A 13394-nucleotide genomic window follows, 5' to 3' on the forward strand; every position below is an offset into this window, starting at 1 on the left:
TGAATTCCATTTTAACATCAACGTTAAAACAGTGGACTGTGTTCACCAAAGAACTCACTTGTACCTCATCCTTGCTACATAGCTTCAAATCATCCATAAAGAGGAGGTGGTTGGTTTTTAGAGATTTTTTCTTTAACTGATATCCCAGGTTCACTTTCTTCTGTACCAAGGTCAGAGGGATCATGGAAAGTACTACTACTATTATTACTGGATGGATTCGTATGAAACTTTCAGGGATGTTTGGCATTGTGACTGGCATGAACTGATTAGATTTTGGGGCTGATCCGGTACCGGACAAGAATTCTGGATTATCTGTTATATTTACTTTGCATGAAGTATTATGATCTTACGTTAACTTTCAAGTCTTTCTCAATTATCTCCTTTTAAGATGTAACTATTTTGAATGGTGAATTTGTTAACTTTGGCTTGTATTAGATAAAGATAAACTATTTATTACTGTTACTAAATTTTCTACAACCACCTTCACATTCCATAACTACCATTGTGATTGATCAGGTACCGGACAAGGATTCTAGATTATTTTTCTGTTTTTCTTACTTAATTTTTGAGAGCAGTTGGGTTCATTTTTAATATTCTCATTTGTAAGAGCAGTTGAGTTTATTTCAGATATTCTCCGGTTAATCATTGAGAGAACGTTGGTGTTGCCTCGGTGATGTGCACTCTCTGAGTGATCTTGTTATTATTATTGAGTGAGAGAGGAGCACATGCTATCAAAGTGACACTGGGGAACAAATATATGAAGCCCAGTATACCCATTATGACTACTCATCTGATAAGGGTACACTAGGCACATGTATCACAACCATATTTGTGCAACATGGTGATCTCATACCAAAATAAATAGCGCATAATCTTGCAGGTGGAGCCCAGTTAGAATTTTCTTCAGGTTGAGTAACCCATCCTCTTCAAAAGGTCCCTGAATGAGGTTTGTTTTAAGGTTGATGAACAAAACACCCACACCTCCAGGTGAATTATTCAAACCCCAAAGAATCCCTCTCAGCACATGGCTATGATGCTCCCCCACTACTTCTGCTCGTGATCAGAGATGCACATATTGTCAGCCACTAAGGGACATGCTCAACTAGTTATGGTTAAATAACTGACAAGCAAATCTATGGCATTGAGCAGAATATTTGCTGTAGCCCATCTTTTATACCAAGACAAAACAACGCTTCCAGTTAGTTAAGATTAAAAGCCATGACAGCCACTGCTTGGTGTTATATCAGGGTAGAGCCACTGTCTGGTACTGCATCAGGACAGAATTGCTGCCTGGAACTGCATCAGGGCCTATTGTTAATATTATTATTATTACTTTTCGTCTGCTGCTACATTCTGAGCTCAAATTCCACTGAGATCAACTTTGTCTTTCATCCTTTCAGGGTCGATGAAATAAGTACTAGTTATGCACTGGGGTTGACCTAAATGACTGGCCCCTTCCCCAAAAGTTTCCAAGGCCTTGTGCCTAAAGTAGAAATAATAATAATAATAAATTATGCCCTGATGCAGTACCAGGCAGTGGCTCTCATGGTTTCTTATCTTAACTGATTGGAAGTGTTATCATGTACATTGTTTTGTTTTGGTATAAAAGATGGGTTACAGCAAATATTCTGCTCAATAACACAGATTTGCTTGTCAGTTGTTTGACCTTAATCAGTTGAGCAAGTCCTTTGGTGGCTGACGATATGTGCATCTCTGATCACGAGCAGAAGTAGTGGGGGAGCAACATAGTCATGTATTGAGAGGGATTCTTGGGGGTTTGAATAATTCCCCTCTGGAAACATGAGTGTTTCGTTCAACATCCTTAAACAACCCTTATTCAGGGACCTTTTGAGCGGGATGGGTTACTCAACTTGAAGAAAATTCTAACTGGGCCTCACCTGTAAGGTTATGTGCTGTTTATCTTGATATGAGATCACCATGTCATGCACATACGGTTGTATGCATGTGCCTGGTGTACCCTTATCAGACGAGTAGTCATGATGGGTATACTGGGCTTCGTATATTTTACCCCAGTGTCACTTTGATGGCATGCACTGCTCTCTCACTCAATAATAATAATAATTATTATTATTATTATCAGAATTTTTATAGTGTTGGACGAAAATGCTTTGTCTATTTTCTTTGACTCTTTACATTCTGGGTTCACCTTTGTCCCTCATCCTTCCCGAAGGTCCATAAAATAAAGTACCAGTCAAGTACTGGGGTTTATGGTGCTAAATTATAAGTCTTCACCAAACTCTTGGCCTGCGATTAATTTAGAAACAGTTATTACAGTCATAAGTATAATAATATTTATTTATTTTACATTAAATTAGATTGTTTTGTTTTTTTTTGCTTTTTTTAAATTTATATTTGAGTAATCAAAAATCAGCTGAGCTCTTTGATGAGTTTAGCCAAATCAACAGGTGTTGGGCCTTTTGACACACCTGATATCTTGATTGATTTTGCTTTCAGCTGCTTCTCAGTACTTGGTCCCAATGCCAGCACCTGAAACAGAAAACCATGGCAACAATTTAATAATTCTCCCAAAACATGGCTGAGATTTTTAGGATTCTTCTTAGACATAGAGGACACAATAACTGTGAGGGTAACATTCTGGCCCCTTGGCCTGCATTCAGCATAAATGCTGATTGCTTCAGAATTTATGCTAAATGCACCTTTTATTGGAGGTGTATTCAAATTAAAACGATTAAATGCAAAGAATGAAACAATAGATTTAGAATTAATATTTAAGTGTAATATGCAAATGAAAGATTAAAAATTATAATTTAAATATAAGTAAAAATCCAATCCATTCTATTGACCTGTAAAGGGAACTGGTTGCTTCTTTACACTTTTGGGGTGCAACTTGGGTGCATCACAATTTCCTTTCTTTTTGTTTCTAGAAACTATCAGTCAAGAACGAAACGCAAGTTTAAAAATAGATATAATTCTTTATTTTCTTGGTTCAACAATGAAACACGATGGTATGCTGGTATCCACCTAGTTCAACACAGCAAAGCCGAATTCAAACGTTTGTAAGCTTTACAACAATTCAGCAGCAATAGAACAGGTTAAATCCTAAGCGTCTGGGACAGGAGAATAGGCTGATCACAGGTTTCAAAATATACGTCCTTTCTCTTCTATCGCCGTGTCTCAAGTCCCCGACGCTATTAAGGAACACGATAGAATTTCTTCTTCAGTCTCTAGCGCATGTGCATGAGGGAACTTCCTTATGCCTTTCCAGAAGGTTCCAACCCTGCACACGCACACTGAAGAAGGACGTTTCGCACACGCACACTGAAGAAGGACGTTTCGCACACGCACACTGAAGAATGACGTTGCGTGTGCGCACACTGGAATATGACATCACTACAGACCTTTGATGGTTGATGAACACTGAAACTGGGATGGGTAACAGAAGAAAAATGGGTTTTTATGTGATTTTGCTTTGAAGAGGCTGAGTAATGGCTGTGACCGTTTGCAGGGCTTCTGACATACAAGGGGGGGAGTTATCCTCATACCCTAAGGCATGATACAATACAGCTGTACTGGCATACTGCTACGTGAAGCATCATACTTGACACATGAGGAGGAGTCACTGCCACTAACAGAAGGGTGTCATGTATGTTAAACAAAGGGGGAATGGGTGACAAGGGCCATGGAAATAACTGTTTAAGAGAGAGAGAGAGAGAGAAATGAATGTTACAAACCTTTGATTGAGACATATCCCAGACTGGAGTTATAAAGGGTAGTGCAGAGTCAACTCCGGAAGGACTAAAGAACACAAGATATTCTGGTTGACCTTTCTGTTAAAGAAATATGAAAAATAAATAAATATATCTATTAAATCTAAAAGAATATGGTAGAATGTCCATATTTTTTTCTCTTGGAAGCAAATCATCATCATCATTATCATCATCATTTAGCGTCCGCTTTCCATGCTAGCATGGATGGAAAAATATTTTGGAAAAGTTGACAGTGATGGCTATAGGGGTAAGCACCATGACCAAAATCAATTGCATTTAAGTATTGCTTTGGCATTGAGTTACACCTGCACCACTCACACCATCAAAAATGCAGTAGAATGAGTTATTGAAAAAAGAATTCTTGACATCCCTTCTGTGGACAATTTTATCAAATGTGATACTTTAGAGACATCAGATCATCAGCAGGTTGTTCTCAGCTATTCATAAGATCTGATGTCTCTAAAGAGGCAATAAAATTATTTCCTTTGATTTAGTGGTGTGTGAAAACATGTAGGCAATTACAAACGCACGTGTGTGTGTGTGTGTGTTTCCTACACATTTTTTTAACGTCTGTTGCACTATTTTTTTTGTTTCTGGGTAATATTGTAAACATTTTGAAAAACAAAAATTAAATATCACAAGGGGGCATCAGGATTTTAGAAATGATTTGCTGGGGCATGGCCAAAAATCGGTTCGGAACCACTGGGTTAGATGGAAAGTCAGTTGAGGCCAGATTTTAGGACAGAAAGACCTTCTTGCCACCAACTGTAACCTGTTTTCCAAGTAAGGGATTTATTTTGTTCTACAGGTCTTTGTAGGGTGACCAATCATATTGTCAATAAAGAATATCAATTTCATCACTGTCGTGATTCAGTGGTAACAAGCATGGGATATCCACATTCAGTGGTAACAAGCATGGGATATCCACATTCAGTGGTAACAAGCATGGGATATCCACATTCAGTGGTAACTAGCATGGGATATCCACATTCAGTGGTAACAAGCATGGGATATCCACATTCAGTGGTAACAAGCATGGGATATCCACATTCAGTGGTAATAAACATGGAAGCATAGAATATCCGCATTCAGATTCTAGTGTGCATTCACACACACACACAGATATACATACACTTGTATATGTATTATATACACCAGGCTTCCTCACAGTTTCCATCTCCCAAATTCACTCATAAAGCGTTTGTTGGTTTGGGGCTATCATAGAAGAAGACTGAACCTGAAACTAGAGGGATGCTGGATAAAGGTTGGCCTGGGAGTGGGGGCTAATCAACAGCAACTTCTGCATGTTAATCCTGTGACCTAACACTGTGTCGTTTTAATCCCAAGAAGAGGGGTCAGAGTTTACATGGCTACAGGGACTAAATTGTTTGTAAAATATTATCTTGACTCATTGAACTCACCAGTGCTTTGCATACTCCATCGATACATGTGTGAAGCTGAGGGTTGGGCACTGTTTCATAAACTGTTAATTCTTCAACTGGGATTCCTGAAAATGACAACCAAAGATGCAAACATAAACGTTTTTTAATGAAGCTGGTTTGACAGAAAGCAAAAAAACGTGTAAGATTCTAAAGAGTGTTGTTGTAGGATTCTGTCCTAAATTACTACAGTCAGTATGTGGAGCTAGTGAAGAAGGCGCACGAGGTTGCTAAGCTTGCTAGAAACAGCAACCATGAAAATACACCACAGCATTTTAACCCTTTAGCATTCAAACCGGCCATAATATTTAACCTGTTTTATATTGAAACTGACCAGATCTCACCTCTCACCTCAGCCCTACCATGTCATTCTAAAACTAAAAAATCACATCACTGAAATCTCTAAACTACAAGATAATGCATGATTAATTCAAAGCAATATAAATAAACAAATATCACATTTGACAGAATAATCTGAACACCAAAGGGTTAAATACAATGGAGAATGTTGTCCTAGACATATGGCTAAAAAAGAGGCATGTGCATGAGTGAATTGTCTTTGATCACAAGTCTGCTTGATTACGGTTGACCTGGTGCTACGGAACAAAAATAGCAGTCGTGAACACTACTGTAGAGAACCAAACATATAAAGAGAAGATGGAAAATTAATTAAAGCTGACAGCTGGAACCGATCTGGTCTGATACCATCAGAACTGAAAACGTAATCCAGGTAATGCATTTGAAAATCAGAATTGATACTTTGAAGCATTCATTTCCATCATCATCATCATCGTTTAACGTCTGCTTTCCATGCTGGCATGGGTTGGACGATTTGACTGAGGACTGGCTAACCAGATGGCTGCACCAAGCTCCAATCTGATCTGGCAGAGTTTCTACAGCTGGATGCCCTTCCTAATGCCAACCACTCCGAGAGTGTAGTGGGTGCTTTTATGTACCACCAGCCACGCTCAAATGGTGTTTTTTACGTGCCACCTGCACAGGAGCCAGTCCAGCAGCACTGGCAATGACCTCGCTCGAGTGGCACTGGCAACGACCTTGCTCGGGCAATGATTTGATAATTTTTAGTAATTGCAACCATACCAAGTAACTTATCAATAATGAACTCACTGCTATATGTGTGTGTGGTGTGTGTGTGTGTATGTCTCTTCTATTTTTTAATTATTATAAATCTTCCACTGAAGAGGGAGTCGGTTTCCAACAAAGATACAAGGCTCTGTCTTTGGGATGTAGTTAACACAGACAAATTCACATTTGGAACTTGAGAAAAGTGTTGAATATTTTTACTGTTCCACTCACAGATTGAACTTGTAATGTATGAATTAGCTATTTGATTTCTCTTGCTGAAAATCCCAGTTTATCCAGATTCTCCTTTACTAACAAAACCTAGTGCTCCAATTATTATTGGTATGAATATGAATTCATAGTCTGGATATAGAAGCTGGAGGTTTTGAAGCAGTTGTCCATAGATATCCTCTTTTACTTTAATTTTCAAAAAGATATTTATATCTGCAGGGCAGCTGACCTCTATGATGGTACATACCTTTGTCCCTCTGTCCCAAACAACAATATTCGGCCTGTTATGTTTACATTTGGCAGAAGTTTTGATGGGAATATTTCACCCGTATTCTTTGGGTTGGTGTTTATGAATGCATTCCATAGCAGAGGGATTTTCTAAGTTTATTTCAGGACAGTCTTTTTTGCGGATGGCATTGTAAATAGTTTTAGCGACAGCATCGTGCCATATAGGGAGGTAGTACCATGATGAGATTTTAGGACAGCTGCTAATCACATGCACAATGCCTTTCACAGAAACATGACACAGCCTACACATGTAGTTGCACCTTGGGATTGTAAGAGCGTCACCTGTTCAACAGGTACTTTGTGACAATCTCCTGTTCCTAGATTGCAAATGCAATCAAAGTGTGATGGGATGTAGTGGTCTTGTGTCCAAGAGAGGCAGCGCTTCATGTCAATTCTACTGTCTTCTTCAAGCTTCCATGCAACATACCCATGCATAGTCTTTCTTTTTTTGTATGCTGAGTGCTTTTCATCCAAGACTTCTCTGAGGTAAGAGAGCCCAGCTGTTTGGGGGCTGTATAGGAGATCATCAGGAAGAGAGGGCTTCTTGAGGAACTCCCTGCCAACTCGTACAATGTTACTCCCTTCACTTTTCAGCACTACATTTATATATTTACAAGCGGTATCGCCCAGCGTTGCTCAGGTTTGTTTCGACCCTTTGGAATTGGAATTTTTGAAAAGTAAAAATTTTGCATTATGTAGCTTGTTATTCTCCTTAAGTGAACATTTTTCTAGTTGAAATACACCAAAAAAATGGCGACACAGCAGTAAAAAAAATCGTAAAAAATAGGGATTTTCATAGAAAAAAAGAACCTTTTTGATGTAAATAATTTTTGGTGTTAACATGGTCCGATTTGAATTATCTCTTCTACGGAAGGAAGAGCAAACTTTCTTCTATCATACTCTCGATTTTGGTCAACTTGCACTGCAGGGTCTCGGAGGAGATAGTGTTAGTTGAAGGCTACCAAACCTGCCGTACACAGACAACTTCAGCTTTATATATAGAGAGATTTTTGGTGCTGCTGTTCAGCAGTTGCTGCCTGAGTGATGCCATACGGCATTCAAATGCCGTTTGCACTGACCTCAGGCCTCTACCACCTTCAATTCTTCGTAGGTAGAGCCTGTCAACATCACTGTTTCTGTGGAAGTTCATTCAATTAAAACCCTTCAATACAGTGCTCCAGCATGGCTGCAGTCTAATGACTGAAACAAGTGAAAGATAAAAGAGAAAATGACCTCAGGCTTCTCTCTATTTCCCCATGTTGCCTTCATTAAATACTTGCCTCATGGTTTGACTTTGACTATTTCTCTTTTCAGGACACTCATACACATGTTAACAAATTCTATTCCTTTGTGTCTTCTCTTTCTTTACAAGATATTACAGTTGCAGTTAATAAATACATTAACAATTTTATTTACAATAAGCACAGACTACTGCCTTCAGAGAATACAATAATTGCCTCAACTAGTCTTCGCATGACTTGTTTTATATATACTCAGACAGCTAACCTAATTTACTATTGAATTTTTGAATAGAATGACCTGGAAAGCTTAATTTTCAGCCACAGAGCTTATGTTATTGTCAAATGCAATATATTCATTACTGTTCCATTTTCTCTTTTACCTGTTTTAGTCAAGGGATTGTGTCACCATGCTGTGGGGCAGCCTTAAAGGTTTTGTGGGAGGAAATGAAGGCCAAACCTTGTTTTTAAACCTGGTACTTTGTAGAACTACATGGTGATGTTGATGTAAACAAACCAACACCTGTTGCCATGTGGCAGGGTGGGGGACAAACACAAAACACATACAAAAGGCTTCTTTCCATTTCCAATTACGAAATCTACTCACGTGGGTTTTGGTTATAGTAAAAGACACCCAAGATATGCAGTGGAACTGAACCCAATACCTCATGGTTGGGAAGCAAGTTCTTACTCACACAGCCACACATACACCTCTAAGTAATAATGTTTGTCAAGCGCCGCCTTGGCTGGCTTCCGTGCCGGTGGCACGTTAAAAGCACCAACCGATCGTGGCCGATGCCAGACCCCACTGGCACCTGTGCAGGTGGCACGTAAAAAGCACCCACTACACTCGCGGAGTGGTTGGCGTTAGGAAGGGCATCCAGCTGTAGAAACACTGCCAGATCAGACTGGGCCTGGTGCAGCCTTCTGGCTTCCCAGACCCCGGCCGAACCGTCCAACCCGTGCTAGCGCGGAAAACGGACGTTAAACGATGATGATGATGAAATTATAACTTCATTTTACATCTCTGATCTCTGCAACTAAATTTATAACCTATATTATCTTCCCTCTAAGAGTTTTTTTTTTTTATTTCACTTTAGTATTTACATTTTTTACATTTTTATTCTCTTCTTCATTTTTGTTCTGGTTTCTTTTATTCTTTCACACATTTCAGTCATTTGACTGTGGCCATGCTGGAGCACCGCCTATAGTCGAACAAATAAGCCCCGAGACTTAGTCTTTGTAAGCCAAGTACTTATTCTATCGGTCTCTTTTTCTGGGATGTAAACACACCAACATTGGTTATCAAGCGATGGTGAGGAGAACAAACACAGATACACAAATACATACATATATTTGACAGGCTTCTTTCAGTTTCCGTCTACCAAATCCACTCACAAGGCTTTGGTCGGCCCAAAGCTATAGTAGAAGACCCAAGGTGCCATGCAGTGGGACTGAACCCAGAACAATGTAGTTGGGAAGCAAGCTACACAGCCATACCTGCACTTATGTATATCTGTAGGCATTACTTTTACTATAAGTAATATAATTGTGTATATGTGAGGTCTGGCTTTAAATTTTCTATTTCTTTTACACTCTGTAGTAGTCATCATTATGTCTGGGTTTTATGAAGAGGTCTGCCCGTGATGATTGCTTTCCCAGATAGACTATGCTTGACAAATATAAAACAGAAAGGTTAAAGGTAGAGCACTCGTCATCATAGCTCTGCAATTGGGAAAGACACTGACACACATTAGGCCTCTGTTTCTTTGTATTATTATTGAGGATAAAAATCTTCTCCATCCTCAAAGTCAATGTAACAAGTCAAGAGAGGAGAGACAAGGTGGATCAGTTAAGAAGGTAGGTTGGTGGCAGGGTTCCAAGGATGTGAGGGGTAGATTAATAAAAGGGGATAACAGCCTAATGAGAGGAGGAGATTAATTTGGGTGAATGAGGTGGGAGTGGGTACAAATAAGAAGTTATATAGAAAAGTTAATGTGGCGGTGGTAGTTTCAGGGGGAACAAACAAGGGATTCTGTAATAGGGCTAACAAAGTGATGGTGGTTGACAAATATGGAATTAAACAGATGGGTTAATAAGGAGGTGGAGGGAAACAAAGGGATTACTCAGCAGGGTTACTTAGGTGGTGATGGTGGAAACAAATAAGGGATTATATAGCAGGACTAATAAGGTGCTGGTGGTGGGAACAAACAAAAGATTATATGATGGTGGTGGTGGTGGTGGTGAAGCAAACAAAGGATTACAGAGATTAAGTGGTAAAGTGAAAACAAACAAGAGATTATAAAGATGGATTAACTAAGATGTAAAATAAAGATTGGGTAGCAGGTAAGTAATGATAAATTTGGGAGTGAATCTTGTAGGCAGCTGAAAGGAGGTATGTGGAACCCATATTCAGTTTTTAGAAGAGATCTTTACGTTCTTGTACAGTAATAATAAAGCCTGTTGCCTTACCATTTTGTTTGAGGTGAGTTGGAAGGTCGTCATTTCGTATCTTGCTACAGGGGAACAGAATAGGTTTACAATCAGACTTCTTTTCTACTTCTGTAAGGCAACACAAACCAAGAATTAAATATGATTACAAAAAAAGAAAGAAAAGAGGAAGAAGCAGCTTTACAAGACATTTAAGAGTAAACTATGAAACCCCTACGGTAGCAAAGAGCTCAAGTTATACCTTTCCTTTTAGTCATATACAATGATTGCTAAATTTACCCTTCCATTTCTGGCATGAAACCATTTGGTAGTAACATCGATAGGCTGCCACGAGACTATAACTATGATATATAAATAATGTTGTTTGTTCGTTCTCGAGCTACGCCTAGCTCATAAGGGCCGGTTTCCTTGGTGTATAGGTTCCCCACCTGGACGGGACGCTGGTCCGTCGCAGGTGAGCAGCGAGATGCAGGAGGAAAGAGTGAGAGAAAGTTGTGGCGAAAGAGTCAGCAGAAGTTCGCCATTACCTCCTGCCGGAGCCGCGAGGAGCTTAAGTGTTTCACTCATAAACACACACATTGCCCGGTTTGAGATTAGATCCCTTGACCGTGAGTCTGCTGCTCTAACCACTAAGCCATGTGCCTCTACATATATAAATAATAGTGTTATGTAAATAAAAATAATATAGAATATATATGTAGGTGTGGCATGGTTAAGAAGCTTCCTTTCAAGCCATATGGTTTTGTCACTTCCACTGTCTGGTATCGTTGGCAAGTGTCTTCTGCTATAGCCCCAGGCCAACCAAATTCCTGCAAAAGGAATTTGGTGGACAGAAACTGTGATGAAGCTTGTCATAGTAATTGCTGTGTTCTTGAGCGAAACACTTCATTTCATGCTGCTCCAGGCCACGTAGCTGTAAATGGATAACCCCACCATGGAGTAGCATTCTGATCAGTTGGGATGTTGGCCTACTCGCCTTGCCAGTGGAGTGGCATCATTCGAATGTTAAAATGATGCAAAGCGCATTGTGACCAGTGATGTATAAACACATCTGATAGCCTAGTTGATCACAAGATCATGCATGTGATACACCCGGCACATGCATATATATTCTTTATTCTTTTATTCTTTTATTTGTTTCAGTCATTAGACTGTGGCCATGCTGGGGTACTCACACAGGTATATATATATATACTTATACTATAAATACACCCTCTCTTCACCTGACACAAAGCCACCTCCCTCAAAATTAGTCCCTACTCATTAGAGGGTTCCCGTCTTCTAAGTTATCTGCTGACCTTGTCAGAGCACCTCATACACTCTGTAAAGTGGCTGGTGTTAAGAAAGGTATCCAGGTGTGGAAACCATGCCAAAGTAGACGATTGGCATAGCGTGGAAAACAGACATTCAAGCTCATTACATACATATATATATTATATTTCATATATAACTAAATATTGTGTGTACACACACACACACACACACACACATAATCTGCAATTGAAGCATGGATGGTATTTGTATGTCATTCAAGAACACACAAAAACTGTTAGTTTAACCTCAGCATTTAATTTTCATTTGTGTTAAAATATTTCCATCGATTTGAAACCACAACCTGTTCACCGACAAAACTTGGTGCTGATATATATACATATATATTATATATATCATTAATATAACAGACACACACACACATACACACATATATATATATCATATATTATAAGAACGTGTTATAAATGTGTGTGGATGAATGTGTGTTTTGGAAATGTTTTATTTGACATGGCAGTTTTCATATTTATTTTTACGGATCAACAAAAGGGCAAAATTCAATCAAGTTTTACTTTATTAATTTTGACTTACCTTTCAAAATGAATTCAGCTAACTTTTTACCATGGCCACTATTTTCACCTGTAGGTTTGAAGCCTAAATTGGCAGCTAAAATAGAAAATAAAGTGCATATCATATATATATATATATATATAATATATATATATATATATATATATATATTATATATATATATATATATATATATTTCTGTGTGAGTTAGAGGTTGAGAACCAACTTAGGGACAGTGCCTATCCAATATACTGCTGGTAGTGTACCCAATTATTCATACCCAAGTGTTAGTTATTGTGTGGTTATCTTGCTATCGGGTGTTATATATGGACGGGGTTAAAAAGTGGTTTACCCTTGATATATATGGCAAATAAGAAAGTGGAGAGGATACAAGATCGACAGCTGGCAAATGTTCCAGTATGTCTGTTTATTCCAAGGTATTGGATGTATACATACACATGTATTAGTGGTACAGATTATCAGATAGAAAGAGTTGATAATTGCAAAAACAAGGGTGTGGAAGCATATAATGGTATAGGAACAGGTGATTCATTGAGTAAGTGAGCAAATGAACAGATTGTCAGTAAAACCGAATGGGTGTGTAGGTGCTAGTCCCTTACGGCCGTTTCTGCCAAGAGGCAACAAAATCTTCCAGGTTATCTCCATCTCTTCAGTGTTACGTAGAAATGAGCAGGTAAGGCTTGGATAATGAATGTGCCTCTAGGCTTCTTCAGAGGGTCTAGGTGGTAGGGGAGGCTAACACATATAAAAAAAAAAACAGTTAATAATAGCTACAGTGTGTTTGTTTTTTTTTTTTTTAAATAGAGTAGAAAAAGAATAGGGGTCAGAATAAGAACAAGCTGGAGGATTTGAGTATATATTCTTTTATTGGTTTCAGTCATTTGATTGCAGCCATGCTGGAGCACTGCCTTTAGTCGAACAAATCGACCCCAGGACTTATTCTTTGTAAGCCTAGTACTTATTCTATCAGTCTCTTTTGCCAAACCGCTAATTTACAGGTGCATAAACACACCAACATTGGTTGTCCGGGGAGAGTGGAGGACACAAACACA

At 38.8% G+C, this 13394-nt stretch overlaps 1 protein-coding gene across 8 annotated transcripts in view; it reads right to left on the reverse strand.

Moving 5' to 3' along the window:
- Nucleotides 1-2302: 2302 nt before the first annotated feature.
- LOC115219505 (uroporphyrinogen-III synthase) overlaps nt 2303-13394 on the reverse strand; it is a 96958-nt gene continuing 85866 nt past the window's right edge. For 2 of the 8 annotated variants that reach the window (XM_029789684.2, XM_036509113.1), the window contains exons 6-9: nt 12343-12417; nt 10501-10590; nt 5171-5256; nt 3420-3809 (exon numbers count right to left, since the gene is read on the reverse strand). In XM_029789684.2, the coding sequence (XP_029645544.2) occupies nt 3519-3809; nt 5171-5256; nt 10501-10590; nt 12343-12417 (542 nt within the window). In that variant the 3' untranslated portion in view covers nt 3420-3518. Of the gene's footprint in view, nt 2509-3411; nt 3810-5170; nt 5257-10500; nt 10591-12342; nt 12418-13394 lie in introns of those variants that run through there. The other 6 variants (XM_036509111.1, XM_036509110.1, XM_029789681.2 and 3 more) reach the window with 6 other exon arrangements.

Source organism: Octopus sinensis, linkage group LG14 (genome assembly GCF_006345805.1).
Source record: "Octopus sinensis linkage group LG14, ASM634580v1, whole genome shotgun sequence".
In the NCBI taxonomy this organism is placed as follows: Eukaryota; Metazoa; Mollusca; class Cephalopoda; order Octopoda; family Octopodidae; genus Octopus; species Octopus sinensis.